This window comes from Anabas testudineus, chromosome 2 (assembly GCF_900324465.2).
Source record: "Anabas testudineus chromosome 2, fAnaTes1.2, whole genome shotgun sequence".
NCBI classification, from domain to species: Eukaryota; Metazoa; Chordata; class Actinopteri; order Anabantiformes; family Anabantidae; genus Anabas; species Anabas testudineus.
In genome coordinates, this window is record NC_046611.1 from 25582386 (window position 1) to 25601644 (window position 19259).

At 41.4% G+C, this 19259-nt stretch overlaps 1 protein-coding gene across 1 annotated transcript in view; it reads left to right on the top strand.

Moving 5' to 3' along the window:
• The window catches only part of sema5a (sema domain, seven thrombospondin repeats (type 1 and type 1-like), transmembrane domain (TM) and short cytoplasmic domain, (semaphorin) 5A), a 110920-nt gene that overhangs the window by 19755 nt on the left and 71906 nt on the right, over positions 1-19259 (top strand). The window contains exons 2-3 of the mRNA XM_026364488.1: positions 8527-8738; positions 17886-17985. Of these exons, the coding sequence (XP_026220273.1) occupies positions 8591-8738; positions 17886-17985 (248 nt within the window). The 5' untranslated portion in view covers positions 8527-8590. The remainder of the gene's footprint in view (positions 1-8526; positions 8739-17885; positions 17986-19259) is intronic.

Here is a 19259-nt window from a genome sequence, read left to right on the forward strand (position 1 = left end):
CATGAAAGCAGGAAGACGAGGCCAAGTCATGCTGGTAATTGCTGTCTAGCGACGCGTGAGAGCTTTTCACATGGAAGTTTCTCTCTTTTCAAGCATGATGTCACTTCTTCTGCCACATATTGCATGTTGTTGAAGCCTTCCCTCTGGAGTCTGGAGGTTGTGTTGTCGTAGACACACGCAGACCGCATTTAGGCACGTGGTAACGCGTCTGCATGAGTGCTAGAAGATCAGCGAGTTAAGTAAAAATAACAGCAGGATTTGGGAACCTCGAGAGAGTTAGGGTGGGGCTCTTGGAGGAAATTGCCGGGTATGTTTTTTGACACAAGGCAGCAGAGAGAGTCGGTGTGTGTGTGTGTTTCTGTGGCTCAATGAGTGTGTGCACATGTGTGTGATGTACGTCCCAGATTCAACTGGACCAAGGCTATGGTTGTGGTCAGGCAAACCTTTAGGGCTGGTCAAAGGAAGCCTTTTTACCTCAGTGCAGTCCACAGCCTCTGGTGTGCTTAACATTCACTGTGTTTTTCATCTTGTACAAAGAAAATACAAAATACCAGCTATAGATGTGTACAACCATTGCTCAGGAGCAGAGGAGTGTGACGTTATCTTAAATTGACCCAGAGACTATATACATTAAAACTTTCAGCACAAGTTTGTAGGAAGAGTTGAGTTCCCTGCAAAGTTTCAGCCCTCCGCCAGAGAAACCCCGTTCCTCATCCCCAGCGTCATCATCGAGCTTCATCGGCTGTGTCCCTTCCTTCCATATGCTGAGAGCAGTACATACACAGCAAATCACACAGTTCTGTTTTCCAAATCTTTCCAAAACCAACAACAGATTGGGACCTCAAAGCGTTGTTCCAGCAGGGGAAACTGGTTCACTGTTTGTTCGATTCAATGTTTATTCCAGTATAGAAACTGTTTGTGGAACAGGCTGAAATCCAGACTATGTGTGAGGAAAGATAGAGCAGTAAGGTAAAGACATACATTATGCATCCACAAACCGAGTGCTCTGTCAGTGTTAGCTGGAAACCCTGTATGTAGCTAAGGAGGTTGTGAACAACATACGCATGTGGCACACAGATTCAGAGTTTTTAAAAACAAAGCAGCTGCTTTCAGGATGAGTCCTGCACCATCAAAGTTGTTGCTACATTGTTCTTTTACAGAAAATGTCCAAATATTGTTTCGTCTGGGGGGTGACGAGGTGTTTTTTTATAACATTTTGACTGGTGTGTTGCAGGGAGTTTTCATATTTCTGCTTGAATGCAATGAATCCCGAATGTAAGTAAAACATGTGGCAGCAGATAATGGGCCTAATAATGCAAAAGCAATTCACTGTACTCAGCCTGCATGTTACTGTAGATGCTGGAGCTCCCTCATTGCAGTGATATGTCCATTTGTATGCATGAGCAGGGATTTCAGTGTTTCGTGAACCATAAATTCAACAGAAAAACTGGCTGCGTTTGGGCCCAGGCTCGTGTTGCCTTTTGAGACTTCACAGTGATTCGTGGAAAAAAACTATTTTCTTTTCGTCCTCAAATTTATTCAAAGGTCAGTGTGACCCAGATTACCAATAAAGACATTTTAATGGAACATTTTTTACACGTATCCATAATAATACAAAATGATTCTTGAATAAACTGCAGTGTGTGACAGTTTTTTTGGTTTTTTTTTTTTTTATTATTTCTCGTACACACTTGTTTGATCCAAGTGCAGAGAAATTTTGCTTCCGAATGAGGAATCTGGAGTGTGAAATGCATTCTGGGCTCGAGAGAAAATGAAGAGCTGTTGTTGTCTCAGCATTGTGTGTTTGTGTGTGTAAGACAGAAGAAAAATATGAAAGACTGAAGAAGAAGAAAAAAATCGCACATGTGCACATTTGATTTGCGCTTCAAAAGCCACCCTGTGCACCACAGATAAGGTATTGAAACAAACAAGCCATCGAATCCAAGTTTGCTTATCAATCCCTTTTCTTTAGGAGAGACACAAGCATTTCTTTGCATGGAATTAATCGGCGCTCTGATCTGAGGGTCGCCAAGTGGAAAGGACCCTGCTGTGTGGCGATAAGCCCTTGACAGTGATATCATCATGTCATTTTTTTCTGTCTTCCTTCACTGAGTCTGTAGGAAACTCATATAGGGTATGGCAGAAACTGAGCGAGCGAGGCTGGGGAGGGATAACGATAGCAGTTGGAAAAATCTGACAGATGTCAGTAAAAAAAAAAAAAAAATCCTCATGACAGGCAGAGAGGAGGAAAAGTCAGTCACTTGGCTACTCGGTCTGTCAATCCCGTTGTGTTGTGCGCAGCAGTCGTTCACACAGGCGCCGCCTCCTCTGTCTCGCTCTCAGTCAGTCACACGGTTTGTTACTGTGTCAGATCGCTTGTCTTTCACTCGGTCATCTAGATAGTGAATTCATTGAGCCAGGTCAGTGAGCTTGTTGGTAAGTCACGTAGACTTTTATTTTATCATTTGTTGAGTCGGTCTTTGTTTCATTAAATAATTTAGTTTGGCTGCAGACTGATCAGTCGGACCTTTATAAATCAACTTATACATAAAATCAAAAATATAAAATCAGCTTTTTAGACAGAAAAGTGAAAAACAGACGCCTCGTCATTTCTGTGTGCACAATGGTTTAAACACGGGACACGGAAATCAAAGATACCAATTGGCAGAGAGAGAGAGGGAGGGAGAGACAGAACGACAAACAAAAACTGGCAATAACCCGCCTGATAGACAGAGAGATAAACACGCAAACACCCAGTCAATTGCATCCAAGCATTCTGCCTCACAAACATCCGGCTATATGAAGAAGCTCAGTGGTGTCTTTGTGTGCTCTGGTTTAAAGTAAAGTCTGCTGGGATTTTAGTGGTGTGTGTCCTGTCTGGAGAGAGAGAGAGAGAGAGAGAGAGAGAGGCCGAGAAGCATCTATCAGCACTGTGGTGTGACCCCGATCTCACACTCTCCTGACTGTGTTTGGACAGATGGATCATCACAGCACCACTCACATTTGACAAACTTGTTTGTATTTGAGCTTGTGTGTGTGTGTGTGTGTGTGTGTGTGTGTGTGTGTGTGTGTGTGTGTGTGTGTGTGTGTGTGTCATGGTGACAAATACAACGGCGGCGTTTATTCAGGAGCCTATTCATTATGTATAGTGTAATTCAACCATCATGAAGTCGTCCCCCCCCCCCCCCCCCCCCCCAGACAAAATCAATACTGGTGTTAATATGATCTTCTCTCCACTCATGACTGCAGGAAGACTTCAATTGATTAGTTAGCTGACACCTCAACTTCCAAAATGCAGAGATGCAGTGGAGTGTGTGTGTTTGTGTGTGTGTCCACTTCCATGATCATGTATCACATAACTTTTAAACACTATGAAGCAAACAGCTATTGACCGTCTGACTCAGTTCATTATTCAACGGCATGCACCGCTCGGCAAGCAGACATTTTTATCTGCATAATTATTCTTTATACTTTTTGTGAGTTTGACAAATAAGAAGCTGTCAAAACAGGACGTCGGCTCATCAAAATGAAACAAGCTGCAAGGGATTTCAACGGATTAGATGCGTCATAAAGACGGGAGTAATATAAATTTATGGTAAAATCAAAAATCCCATCTAGTTAACTGAACAGTATCTATCATGAACATGCAAGTTTCAACACAAACTATATTCACAGTTTTCTTACCTGCACCAATCTCCATGCACAAGAAAAAAAAGAAGAAAAAAAAAACACATGACATTTACGAGGACAAATGTTTCTACAATACTACATGTGCAGACTGTCTGCTCTATATGCACTAGGCTACCTGTGTAAAACTGTGGTGTAAATATGATCACCTGTGAAGTTGATGATATGTGATGATTTGCACTAAAAGCTGACGATAAACCTGTTAGCCGATAATGAGATTTTACACGAGCTTCCTCTGGTATTACTTCTTTTTACTGGCGTGTATGAAGCATTACTGTCTAGCTGATTATAGCTGTTGGCTCGAATTTTTTGCATATGAGAATTATTTATCATTAAAGGATGGGTTCACTTGTTTTTTTTCACGTCAGTCTTGTGTGATCCCGCTGAAGCAGGTTTTACTTGTTGTCGTCGTCACTCCTCTTGTTCGCAGCCTTCATAATGCACCGTCAATCCAAAGGATGAGGCGCAATATCTCCAGTCCTCCTCTCATATAAAAATGTCAGAGTTTATCTGAAGCTAATGTACTGCGCAGCTTCAGCAGCCTGACTTAGTTTAAGTGGGTATCTCCTAAAGTCACAGACTTCGTAGTACATAATTCCTTCTGTTGCTGCAACCCAGCAAAGAAATGGTTTCTCTGGAAACTAAAAGAGAATTTATTTTATGCTAAAAAGAACTCCGCTTAATAAGATGCCCACTCTGTGTGACTAAGTCAGACTGATTAAGCCTCGTATAAAGTTCAGATCAACACTTGAATTTTTGTGGACTGTTCATCTTGTGGTGAACAGGAGTCACTTTAGCTCCAGAACAGCAAGCTGTGATGTGCTGTCTGTTCTGACACCTGTTGATCAGGACAGTACATGTTCCCCCTGCTGATGGTGCTGGTGGTGGCTTATCTGTATTTAATTCTTCCCATAAAAATATGTTAAAATATTATGTGAGCGTCGTGTTATACTGTCATTCATTATGTTTATACAGCAGCCTGTTCAGCAGAGTAGTAGTGGCTGACAAATACTTTAATAACTATGTAAATCTTCTGTTTAAATATGGGGACTTAAAGTGAAGTTTACAGCGTCGTACCGAAAACCTTGTGCATTGGGTAAAAGCTTGTAGCAGATGCTGTTTTGTCTTTTGTCATGATGACGTGTATTTCTATAACTGACAACATTAAAAAGGACCCTGGTGAATACAGAGATCCGGGTAGTGAAATGTTTACTGATGATGGTCTGTGTGGTGAAGGTCACCAGCTCTGTCCTACTTGAAAACAGTATTATTGTCAACCATATTGCCTGTTGTGCCCATTTCAAATGACAACATTGTTTACCCCATGTTTAGCTTATGTGTGACTCGGGCTCCCTCTGCTCCTTGTCCTGAATGTACTGGTGTGTGCGATCCATCACCTGGTCCCAAGGTGACTGCAGCGTGTCTGTGTGCTGTAAATGCACTGGGACTGTTGAGCCTTCCTGGATGTTCATATTTGTGGAGGTGTGAGAGAGATACAGAGGGAAGAGTAGGAGTGGGAGCAGAAGGAGGTGGAGGTGGCAGAGTCTTGTACTAATGCACTGGAAATGATTTAGAGTTGAGACCACCGAACAGCACACAAAGCTCCTCCAGTTCTCTCCCACAGGACCAGTCGGTGGCTTGTGGTGAGTTAAAGAGAAAATAGGATCCACCAGAGATTTTGTCAGGGGAATGAAACAACAGTTCAAAAGGTTTGGTTTTAAATCAAGTCAGGCGCGTCTGTGCTCTGTTACTTCCATTAAAAGCCATGAAGCATGTGCATGTGTGGATATAAATCAGGTTATCTCTGCATCTGTTTACACTACCTTAGAGTTTAGACGTTTAAATCGTTTCACTGTGTAATGACTGGTTTTCATTAGGGTTAATTTTCATGCAGAGATAAGAGCATTTTGAAAATCATTCAGCTGGCTTTTGGATAGTAAGACAAACAATTAGCCTCTGACATTAATTGCTACTTTCTGTTTTCACCGATGCTTCTAAAAGAAAAAAAAATCGGATTCAGATTCCTCATCAATTAGGTTTTTTTCTTACAAATATTTGTATATTTATTCGGTAGTAAATTAAAGGTTCCCAGTTGATTTTTTTGCCATGATTTTCACACTATTCTGATAAACAGTTGAGGGTGATAATGCACAAATGAGAGTAATAACGCACAAAAAAGGCAACAATTTGTTTTATGAAGAAGAAGATACAATGTTAACACTTTGGGCATACACACAAGGCACTTTGGCAAGAAACACTGAATATAATACAAACTTTTTTTGTTTGTTTGTTTACTGCAGAACTCCAAATTAAAATCACAGAGATTTGTTCAATATTTAAAACATTTTCAAAAAGTGGTTAAGAAACAAAACGACAAGTACAAACAGACAGTTCGTAGGGAGCATCGCAACATTTCCTGACCAGTGATAATATAGCCAGTAGGAATAGGTTGACGACCGCCTCAGATAACCTTCCTAGATGAACATAGGGGTCAAATTTATAACAGGTATGGAGCGTTTTACATCAACAAGTAGGGCAACCTTGCAAAATTAGTAGTCTGGTGGTTTGTGTGAACACGGTGGCCCGGGATAGAGTCAAATTCCCAACACGGATTATTGTTTTAGGGCACCCCGATAATAAGCAATGGTGAAATAGTAGCTTTAAATAGCATTATGTATTGTGCATATACAACACGGACTCTGGCTTATATGTGTACACGTGTGCAGGCATGTATGAGCTGACGGGAGGTCATGTGCAGAGCTTGAAGAGAGAGTGAGGTCAAGAAGGAGTGCTCAACTCACTGACCTTGGCTCCTGCTCCTGTGTGTGTGTGTGTGTGTGTGTGTGTGTGTGTGTGATTTAATTGGTGAAACTGTAACAACAACAGTGATCTAATTTCCTACATGAAGTTCACGGCAGATTATGAAATCGTTTTTTTTTTTTTTAAGTTTAAGTTTATAAGACTGTGTGGAAAATGACCTGAAGAATATCCCAGCTAACAGCCTGCCTGGGGGAAATGGCTCACTCAACAGGTAAAATGGCTTTTTGGTGAGAAAAATAGTTAAAGACTGTCAAGAAAACTACCAGACAAAGAAAAGTGACATGCAAAACGACAGGGAGACTAAAGCGAAACTGAGAAACATTACAGAAGCTGACATGTGAGCTGTCAAGACGAAAGGGAAAAGGAACATAGAGAGGAAACTGGCACTGGCTGTCACTTGCTTTCCCTGCTGTGGATGACAGGTGTTGTACATTACTTTGTGGGTGAAGGCAAACCACATACTGTACACTATCCCGGCTGCCTGTGGATTTCTACACTGGACTTTGAACAAATTCTATATAGACCCCCAAGGTCATGTAGCCTGTTCATGCACACTAAAAGTAGAGTAAACTTTCCATTCAAGGAGAAAATGAAGTAAAACCAGCACATTCACAGCATTAGGGTTTTCATTTGGAAGCTGGAGTAGAGAGGTGCCTTATGTTCTGCCTCAGAGCCACTCCACAATTTCCAGCACTAAGGGGGAATTCATATTTCAGAGAGGAGTAGGTTTGTCTGAGGAGAGCAAATGTTCACCACTTCTTTTTATGTTTGCCCAGTTTGTCTTTCTTTTAGTTTTTGTTGTTTTAGTTGTTTTTTTTTACAGCGTGCAGATTTTTTCATATTTTGCAGTTTTTACACAATGTGGTATTAATAGGTTTTGCTTATTTGCAACGTACCACTCATATTAAATCCACTCGGAGGGAGGATAGTTCTGTTCTGTTCTTGCTCTAAAAAAACAACTTTTTCCACCAACTGTACAACAGATGAAAAGCCCATATCTCAGTGCAATAAGACAATATAAATATAATAATAAGAATACACAGGTTGAGCTGCAGAATATATTTGTCTATGACAACAGTGGCGGTTTAAGTTAAGATCTTCGGTATCTGTACTCACTTTACCACATATGCTGCTCATAATATGGTATACAGTCAGGAAGGCTTATTTGTCTGCTATGCGCAGCATGAATCATTCCTGGTAATAGCATCATATAAATGATTAAAAAGTAATGATGTAGATGGTCTGGGCTGCTCATCAATTCACCCCCACAATGAAAGAAATCATGAACAATTGAGTTGTGCAAACCGCTTTGTTTTTCTTGCAGCAGATGACTTCTCCGGGAAGCATGAATCTGCCGTAAGCATTATACAGTATAATAATCACATTCAGCACTTTCAGGGTTTGGTTGTGAATAAAAACACATCAGATTTACAGCATCTGTAGAATTTAATTGACCCATGAGAAGTGCTGTGCACCCTGTCAAACATAAAAAATTGAATCTTAATAATGAGAAACACGTGAAAGCGTGCACACACACACACACACACACAGCACGCTTACTGCTCTTCTGCAGTGAGAGCAAACACAGAGCCCAGGCACAAAATCTCTAAAAAGATATTAGAGGACACATGCACTCAGACGCACACGTTAGGTGTTCGAGGGAATGCAGAGTCATGTTTGATTCATGTGCTTCATGTAGTGTCAGAGGTGAGAGGTGTGAGATCTCTAGGTGCCTGCAAGGATCTCACCTACCTACTGTTGTTTCTCGGCAAAGCTGAACATTTTTATTTTTTCAGAATATGTCACACTCTGTCTTCTTTGCACCTCTCCCTCTCGTTTCTTTTTGTAAGGGTTTCTTTTTGCTGCTTTTCATCTCCTGGAGTGAATCCTTGGCGATCGCGGTGATGCAGAGTTGCTATACTGTATCACGCTTTTCAACACCTCAAACTAAATGAAATGTGAAATAAGCCCTTTTTTTTTTAAACCCAGATCTGTCTCCTTCTATTCACATCTCTGCAGGTGTGTTTCCTCAATGCATTTGGCCCCTGAGGCCTGAGGAGAAGTGAGCCAAGCCCAGGCCCCCATGGGACGCCCTGTTATCCAGCATGCACTGCTGCTGCTGCAGTGCATGCTGGTCCTGCAGCCTGGACGCGTGGTCAGCAGGAGAGGGCCGGTGCTACTGCCTGAGTCGCCCTGTCACAAGACAGAGCACCCAATCATCCCACACTCAGGTAAGTCCTCAAACAGACACATAAACTCACACAACAGAGTCCTATGTCTTATGTGAACTGTTGCTGCGCTGCACAGGGTGTAGTTAGTTCTAACCTCACATTTCCCATCCATTAATGCTGAAATCTCCAAACCTTAACTCTTCACGAGGTTAGAGCTGTTGACCATATATGGCAGTTTCATCAGAACATTTACTGTTGCTAGGAGACATAAACATCTTGGATGCGAGAAAAACAAAACAGAAAACAAAACACAAACTGGTCCTAAAGTAAAGTATCTTGATATTTTTATAAGATGTCTAGTTAGTAGTTAGCAGTTTTTTTGATTGTTAATGTCAGAAAAAAGATTTTACCACATGCTGAAATGCTTGTGCTGCTAATTAACTAGCATGTATAAGACTCCTTTTCAAGGTCTACTCTACACAGGTTTATTTTCCACAAGCCTGCTGGAAATATGACCAATTCAGACAGAGATGGTGCTTTCAAGCAGCTTAATACATCCCTGCTGGCAACTGTGTGAGCCGCCAAACTCGACTAGAACTGAGAAGCCTGCTTTTTGTCTACCTTTGTATGAAATTAAGGATCCATTTAGCAGAAAATGACTTTCAGGGGTTTGATTTGACCACATTATTACTGTGAACTGCAGATGTGCTGTGCGACAATAAAAAGATAGACAAGTGCAACAGTAACTCAGATAGAGACTGAGTGATGGGTCGGTTGACTTTTTAAGTTGTTCATTTGTGTCAAAATAATTTAAAAAAAGATTTCAGCTTGAGAAAAAAAACGTCCTCGTTGTCTCCTTGCTTTGCTTTGCCTCTCTTTGTTCGTTCCCTTGAGACTCGAAGCAGACACACCCTTCCCCGTATGCTTTCACTACGTGGCTCTGCAGTTTTTAGTTATAGCCTATTCCGCATCACATTTCATTGCTCTTACCCATTGTCTCACATTTCTTTTGAACAGCTAAACTGTAATGAAATGCTGCAAGATTTAGTTGAATGAAAGTATCAATAGCAATCAATGCTGCCTAGCCACTATGAAGAAAGCAAAATGTCATTGAGCTGTTTTTAGTCCACCACAGTCCCAGCCAGATAATCACATAGCATTCAGGATCAAACTGACTGGAGGACCAAGGTCAGGGCATGTGTGCAAAGACCCACATGCATGCAAGGACTTATATTCTTAAAACCACTATGAACAGTCTCCTCTGCAGCTCTGTTGTTCTCCTCGGTCATTGTCACTTCATTGTTAGCTGAGGTGGCAGTCTTCCCTCAGTGCCAATTTAGCGCAATGATGATGACTAACTGCCCGGCTAACGTGATGCATTCCCGACGTGCGCTTTCTGCATGAGGGGCATCACACAGCAGCCAGTGGGTCAGCTGTGGTCAAAGCATTTGTGTTCTCTAATGTACCAGAGTGGCCCATTAAGCTCCACCGGCTGAATGCTTTGGTTGAAATATAGAAGCATTAATAAAGAGGGTCGACATTTCAGTTAGCAATCAGACATGGTTCACTAACACAAAGGCTAGTGTACAGAGGAAGATAACAGAACGGGAGAGGAACTCAGAGGAATCACTATCAGTGGCTCGGTGTGTTTGGTCTGAGTGATCAGCTCTGATCAGTAACACTTGATCTGGGTAATTTAAAGAAAGTACTTTGTACCAAAGAAGCCTGGCGATATGTTCTCTGAGGAAGTATGTTACATTATAAGAAGTATCTCTTTTTCAAGGATTTTGAAGTAGACTCAAAAGAGTTATTCAACAATTTTTTTAGATTTTTTAATTCAATCTTTTTCTATTTAGTTCTATTTAGTTTTTAAATCCTTTGGTGAACTCACCAATAAATAATAATGATAACCTATACAAAATCTATAAAGGAAGGAAACCAATGCAATTTAAATTCTCCCTTTTTTTTTGTTTTTCAAACACCGGGTGATGTCAGGCTGATAACGCTGATGCTGTCTCGGCTCGTGTTGATTGTAATCAGAAATGTGCTCGTAGTGTTTGTCTAGGGAGTCTTCTAGCTAGTCTGACACATGTTGTACGATGTGCAGAGCCGTTAGTCCTCCCTGCTCTCCAACTATCTCTGCCATTCCCTCTGCCCATTACCTAGATCAGGTGTGTTCATCCAATCAGAATCTGTAAAATTGCAGGGATGGATGAATCTCTCTAGGACCAGGGGTGACTACCTCTGCCCCACCCTCTGTTTGAAGAAATGCACACTGTTGATGATACTGTTTTTGATACAGGTTTTTTCAACCTGCCAGGGAAGCTGCCATAGTTTAGGATGACTGTAAACATCGTCACTCATCAATGTATTCCCTGCAAATCACTAAAAATGAATTATTTTTGCTGCAGGTTTACTTCACACAGAATCTTTGCCTCATTATCCTTGATACGCCCAGAAACATGTGTTTATATAAGTTTAGCGGGCTACAGTTATACTCAAGAAGCTTTTGAACACTGAATAATGAGCGTTTTTCAGTTTTAGTAGTTTAAAGGAGAAGACGCCTGTCGACTCCATCACCATAGGAATCATAATGATGTTTCTGTTTGTCAGAGGAACCTTCAGCAGGTCACACTGCTGCTTGACTTTTGAGGCCCCGAGGCACAGTGGGCAGCACCAGAATGCAATTTCAAGGTTCAGCTCACAATGAGTGGCGTCATGTCACACCTTCAGTGATTTAAGTTTGTTTGTGTGCTCTTTTGAGAGTGTTAGGTTACATGGCAAACTGGAGGCGGTCATTTCAGTGCCACACATCTGTATTTAAACTGTAATTTACATAAAAAGAAACTGCACTTATCTAGAAACTGTTGAGCCCTAAAGGTTCACTAATGGCCTTTATGCTTGTTGACTGTGTGCACATCAGTTTTATTATCTATCATAAAGCTATAAAGCACTGTTGGCTTTGCATTATACATCTACATTTCTCACCTTTTCTAGGGATCAGCACGGAGAGCAGCTACTAATTCCCCGGGTCACATGAAAAATAATATTTTTGCCCAGTTTTTTAATAACGTCCCTTTCATGGCCTGATGATAGTCTTTGCGTGGTTCAGATACATCTCATTGTTCAGCATATGTTTTCAGAGACCGCCAAATTATAGCCCTTGCTTTCTTGCAATAAACACAAAAAAGCTATGAGTCATTAAAGAATCTGCAGACACTCACACACAAATCACATGTGAGGGAAGCGCAATCTCTCCGTAAACCTATTATCGTTGTCTTTTGTGACTCATTTTGTTTCATGTAATGTAGTGTAATCCCTCTCTGCCACGGTTCCTCTTTAGCCGTGCGGGGAGGACTACCAACACAGTAAATATACCCCTGTGGATCACAACAGCACAGCACTCCCACTTCACTTTACTTTACTTTACTTGTCTTATACATATATTTGGAGGATGTAAGTCTATAGCAATGGTCTAAGAAAATAGTTTGGCATGCTGGGATCTGTGCTTAATTTCTATCTTCAAACAGAAGATTAAAACATTATCTTTGCGTATTAGTAGTCACTCTCATTTTTTTTACTTCAAATATTGAGCTACAGCGCAACAAATATCTGGAATAAGCAGATACATGTAGGCTGGCCTTTTCTGAGAGGTAACAGAAAGTCTTCATCGGCCTCACAGTGAAATCCCAAATTATTGCTTTCCACATTGTTTTTACACACTAACAAAGAACATACTTTCATACAACATGTTAATTAGTGAGCTTATTTTTATGCAAGGCTAAGCTAACTGGCTGTTGGCTTTTAATACAGTTTTAGCTCGAAGACGTGAGGGTGATATCTGTCTTCTCACCTTTCTCTCAGCACCAAAGCGAACTGTTCCTTTGAACGAAACGTTAATTAGATTATAATTAAAATGACAACAACAAAAAAATGGATAACTCATTTATCATTCCAGTGCTTTTTTTTTTTTTTTATCTCGTCCCAGTCTCACAAATATGAGTGTTTTTCTGCATTTGTCTACTGATGTCTTGAACTGTTAATCAGACAAAACAGGCTTTTCAGAACATCACCTTGGACTATGGGGCACTGAGATGATTCTTCACATTTCCTAACATGATAGTGGTTCAATAGCTATTTGAAGGAAATAAATCATTACAGCTAGACACATCTTTTATTTGGGAGTAAGAGAGTGATATTATGCTTTCTTCTCCACTGGATCTGCAACTACCGTATGAAGGCTTTTCAGCCTACTCAGCTGATGTGGTGGGAACAGAGTTAAACAATAGCGAGTGGTTGTGACCCATTATGAGAAGCCAAGGTCAGGGGTTTGTGTTCCAGTGACAGCGTTTTTTCTCTCTGTGTGATTGTGGCCTGACTGTGGAAGGGTGTGCCTCACATGGGTTTGACCCCACTGGGGACGGTGGTTTTCTGACTTGGCACAACACTTGGCTGACAGAACTGCTACTGTGGTGCAAGGGTTCTGCAGCCTAAAGACCACTTTCTGCTCTGCGTGGTGGTTTGAAATGTGGGGTTTCAGAAAGAAAGTACACTGTTCAGTTCAGAAGCTACATTCGCAGTGTTTACACTGAAGGTACACTTTCACGACGACATGTCTGAATATAGCTTCACCGAGCGTCCGGTGTAAATGTGTGTCATTTACAGGATTATTTTAGGAGCAGTGATTTTATCCCTGTTTTCGGAGAAAGATTTTTAAGCACAAGTCCAATGACCGAGCATTTGTAGTATTATTGAGGCATATAACCCGTGGGATATACTGTATTAATAAAGTCTTTAACAAGTGTTCCTGGGTGTAGACTTGTAGGCTTTTAGAGGTTATAAACTGTGGTGTAAACAATGCCTTCATAGTCCAAGCTGAGGGCCATGTCTCTGAGGAGTGGAGCCGGCAGCCTTGTTTTTACAGCCAGAGACCCGGGCTTAGCTTTTATCATCCCTGAACGGCTAACACATCATTACAGAGAGGGGAGTGGAAGGAGGAAAATAAACAAATGGCCTCATAGCATTCATAAATGCAACAGGCGAAAATCAGTGTCAGATACCGTTTAATTGGTCATTTGGGGATCATTCTTTTAAATTTAAAACCCTGTAAGATGTTTGGAGCTGAAATCCCGAAACATTAGCGCGGCTCTTCGCATGTCCAAGGTCAGCTATGTTCCAGCCGTGTTTTATTTTAATGCATGACAAGCTGCCAATGGAATGAATAACTCCCGGTTCATATTTTTGGATCTGCGTGTCTTTCATTTACCCGCTGCAATAAAAGTCCCACATGTCATTTCCCTTCATAATTTCTTTCATCTCTATTTTCAAGTGGCTTCGAGAGATTTGGTCATCTCGTTAAAAGGTTGTCTCTTCTCTTACACCCCTACAACCAAACAAATCTGCCCCTTAAACACACATTAGATTTTAATATTTCTTGCGCACTAATTTGTGGCTTCATGGTGGGTTTGTTTTGCATGATTCACTCACTGCCATGGGACCACAGTAATTTCACATGCAGGACTTTTAGCTGTAATTTATTTTTTCCTTGAAATAACATAATAGGAAGAAAATCTTGACGCACAGAGCCGCATGTGAGGGCAAACTGCCATTCCCTGTTGCTTTAGCTTTCCTCAAACTGAGCAGGTGTTTGTTTTTCAGCCGCTCAGTCCAAAATCGTTTCCTCACATCAACTTGACCAAATAGTTGCCATTCTTCTGCTGCCCATTACCACAAAGCTGCATTTAGACTAAACTAGCTCTTCATTTATGTGTATGCCCGCTGCCACACTCTATTTACGCCACGCAAAGGAAAAAAAACATTCATGTCTCAGAATTGGTTCCACATGTTGCCATTACTGCCAGCCTGGCAGTACTGTAGAGTGGTAACTTGCACTGGCAGACTCAAGACTGACTGTAAATATTTATATATCTTGTCATTTTGTCTTTGTGTCAACTGCTCCGTGGCAGAGAGCGGAATAACAAACGGGATGTGAGTGATGGGCTGTACTATTTTGAGGAGGAGGGAGACAGGGGGTTAAGGGGATAAGATGGGGAAGAGTAGAAGAGGAAAGGGAGGGGTGCATGTGTGTGTGTTCGTTGATTTCACTTTGGCTTAGAGCCCTGGCTGCACTCTGAATTTTCATCCCAGTCTCTGCGTTAGTGTGTGTGTGTGTGTGTGTGTGTGTGTGTGTGTGTGTGTGTGTGTGTGTGTGTGTGTGTGTGTGTGTGTGTGTGTGTGTGGGAGAGACCGCATGTGTGTGTGTCTGCATGTGTGATTACGCCTTTGTCTCATCGGAAGCCAATCCCCTGATTCAGGCAGCTGCTGTACAAGCATGGGTGTGATGTGATTACATTATCACATGCACTTAAAGTACAGCTGATATGACCAAAGTACCATGCAGATGAGGAAGCGAGATGGGGGTAGAATCAAGCTTTTTTAAGGATACAGTACGGTATTTGTTGGTGGAGAGTGCTCCTGCTGTTTTTCTTTTTTAATGGCTTAACAATAACATTGATTTGTTGACTCTATATGGGATCATAAAAACCTCCCAGGGTGCCTCTAAAATTAGCTATTAGAACTCATCCAAAAACAAACATATATTCCCAAAAAAAAAAAAAAAAAGAGGTCAGAGTTCAAATCACTGTGATTAGTCTCTGTGGCGAAGCTAACTCAGCACCCTGCAGTGTTTTTTAAATCCTTCCAGGACTGCTGCTGTTTTGCATTCCCTGTATTAAACCCAAACTATCATCTGATAAAACCCCAGGAGTTCCACTTTGTAAAGCTCTGTGTATTTAGCTGCACAGCTCTGGTGAGGTCCGTCCATGCTGGTTATGAATGTTTATGAATAGTCTTTGGCCTCATCACAAAAGGGCATAAATCCTTTGAGTGTCGTTGTGCTCAGTTACAACCTTTTGGCCCTTTTGCACACTCTAACAAATCTCTTCTTTCTTTTTGTTTCACACACACGCACACACGCACACTCTCCATCACCCCGTTAGCAAGCCTCCCCTGGTGCGTCAGGGAGATTTATGGGGAGAAGCTGGGTTCGTCAAGCGCCGTCTTCCCTCGGGGGGTGTCACAGCCACATTTGTATGCCATGGATTCTCTCGATGCCGTAAAAAAACAAGCCCAGTGGAGCTACAGGATTGGCACATCCAAAACTTTGTTTATCCCTCCAGAATAGGCAGAGCATCAGCCATTAAGCAAAATGAAATCTTTAGGGTGAAGTTGGTTGTGATCTCCCTGATATTTATTTCTCAGCTGCTAATGAAAATGTATTGGAGCTGTGAAACCTGGACTCACCGGAGACTTGAAAGAGAACAAGGGAAAATATCTTTGCATACAGTGGCATTGTCTTATAGCAGATTATATTGTTTTGTCATGAGAGCCAGTGTTTGGTCCCACTACGCAAGCCGGAGGAGGCAGATGTTCTTTGGAAGCTCCCATTTTCTTGCTCTGTTTGTCTCCTTTTTGAATCACTCAGAAATCCCACGTTTGTCACAGAAACCTGGAGTACTTTTGATGCAGTCAAGGGAGTGCGTGCTTTCATTTGAAACGCTGTCTGACAGGTGCGCCTGAGGAAGTAGATAATGTGTTTTGAGGAGGATATGCACGCTGTCCTCTCCCTCTGTTCCGGCCCTGATGGAAAGCTCCCTGCTAAATATAAAAAAAAAAAAATTCAAAAAGATTTTAGACTGAAAATAGCTCTCAAATGCAGACATGAATAATTTTAAATCACATTAGTATCCATTGCTTAAAACTGTGACTTTCTAGAGTTCTGTCACTTTAAGAACCTAATTTTTAACTATCTGAAGAAAATGTTGCATAAATCGTTATGATTTTTTTAAAAACGTGATCAGATATGTTTATATAGTGGTTCTGGGAAAGGTTATTATGACAATGGATCAACCACAAGATGAGTGATGGATACGACATGTCACTATAATGTCTGATTGACCCCTTCAACTAAACCTATCAGGTAACCAGACAGTAGACAGGTCGTCCTCATTGCTCCACAACCACTCGTGACTTGTGATTCGATTGGTCAAGGGTTAATGGGTTAGGCGCCACGAGAACAGGCATGTTGTGGATAAAATGTCAGTGTCTGTCTGGGATATCTCTCTCTCTCTCTCTCTCTCTCTCTCTCTCTCTCTCTCTCTCTCTCTCTCTCTCTCTCTTTAGGTGTGTATGTATACATTCAGCATACCAAGCTGAAGGAGACAAGGTCAATTTCCATAAAAGTCCAAATCTGATATGTCTTCGTGCAGAGCAAACATTTCTAGGAAACCATTCAATCAACAGTGGCTTTAACGGTTTGTGGAACTAAAAACAAACTCCCCACTGAGTCGCGAGATATCTAAATTTCACTATTTCATGAACTTCCTCATGAAGGTCTCGTGTGACAGTGAGCCTGATATCCATTGATGCCTGAGCTTACTTTGATTCAAGTAACATTACATGACTCAGAGGTATCATAGGTATGACTGGCATGTATGTACCAAAAGCTGTCATTGTACAACAACGGCAAAGTTGTCTCCACAACACAGAGATGTAATGGAGAACCACTGTATACAGGTTGTTCTGCACCGGTCTTACTGGATTACAGTCCAGGGGCTTTTGCCTGGAAGCAGCTGGTTCTCAAAGGTGAAGTTATGTAACAGTATGTCAACGAATGAGAAGGATTCATGATATCAGTAGCGTACTGGATACGGTCTGTACACAGACAGCCCATGCAGCTCATTATTTTTAATTAGCCCCACTTTAGTCCATTATTGCAGGCTTCACTGATGTGTGGCAACAGCCAGTTGCACTTGCCAATAATGTTTAGCAGTCATGCCCTACTGTAAATCTACGGGCCAAAATCTCATTTATAACCTAAAACACACTCTTGTGTCATCTTTAGTCTAAATTTGCATTGTATGCCATTTGAATGTGGGCTGTGCTGTGGGTAAACACACTCCAATTAGATTTAACAACCAAGGCTGCCCAAACACACCTTTAGTTGAATAAATCCAAATCTTAACAACAGCAGTAGCAGAAAGAGTCGTGTAGCGGTTATAAATTTGGCCTGTGACATACTGTTTGGGTGTCTCGAGGAAAGTTACAGCAGCTCCTTGAACGCACCTAATTCATCAGCACAGCTGTCATCTCGAGTCGTAAACACTCTGATTGGCTCACTGTTGTTGTGTCCTGTGGTGTTTTTGGCAGAGATGGAGCCGTGGATGTTCAGGTTCAAGGCAGAAGGAACGGTGGATTACTCACAGCTGACCTTTGACCCCGGCCAGAACGAACTGATCGTCGGTGCCAGGTAACCTTTATCTGGGTTTGTTTTCCTTCTTGCTTCCTCCTTCGCTCTTCATTCCGTCCTGTCATTTTCTTTTGTTGTCTGTCTTTTTATTGTCGTGTCTTTCATTCTCATTTTTTTCAATGTTTGTTTATGCATTGCATGATAATCAGTTTCTCATAAGATGTCTTCAAAAGCCAGAGTAAATGGCTTTGGAGATTGTTTCCAAGTCTATTGTCTTTGTCAAGCCCAGCCAAGTGTGTGTGTGTGTATGTAGTGTACATGTGTGTGCGTGCACGTGTATATGTACCCTATGTGTGTGTGTGTGCTTGTGCAGTTCCTCCGTAATAGAGACTCTGAATTTAAAAGCTCACATGTAGCTCTTTTCACATATGTGTGCGCATATGTGAGTAAAATCTAAAGCATGTGTGTGTGTGTGTGTGTGTGTTCTCCACAGCAGTATGCTTCAGCGTGTGTGCATAAGAAATTGGACGGTATACGTTGACGTTGTGTAAGTCTCTGTCTGAGTCTAGATGAAGTATCCACAGCACTTCTCTTAATGGCTTGAGTTGTCAATAGAAAGAAGCACTCCACTAACTTATCTCCTGTTCACGTCGTAGTGAACAGGAGATAACAGCAGGAAGGGGAGCAGCAAAACAAACAGTAACAAAGCGAGCCCAGGGAATTTACTAATGTATCACAGGAACTTAGCTGGAAATGCTAATCAGGGTATATTTGTACAGTATGTGTGGACGGACGAATACTAAAGGTCAAAAGATGAATAAATACTCACTTGCACTGTGGTAAAATTGAAATAAAATATAATATAATATAGTATACATGGTTTTACTGGCCATCTTTTGTTCTACACTACAACTCTGCCCGTTCTATCAACACAAGGTATTTGCCTCACTTAAAAAAAATCAAATAATAGATCTAGTTTAATTCTCAGTAGCACTTGGCAGCTGTTGAGTGTCTGACTGTGAAAGATGATGTGGCTGGATAGATGGCTGCAGGCTGGGTTAGAAGTATGAGTGATAATGGAAGGAAAGAAAGATCGATGCAAATATCAATACAGTAAAACAGGGGGCTGCGGCCACACTGAGACCTGGCTGATAGCCACTCTTCAGGAGACTGATAGATCTCTGCGAAAGTGTGTCTGTGTGTGTGCGTGAATAGGCTTGAAAATCAAATCTGATTTAACTGCTAACTGATTTATGAAAAAAACAATGTGTGTTCTTGAAAATAATGATTGCTGATAAGAAAGAAGTACTGAATGGGTTAGTTAGTGCTTTTGC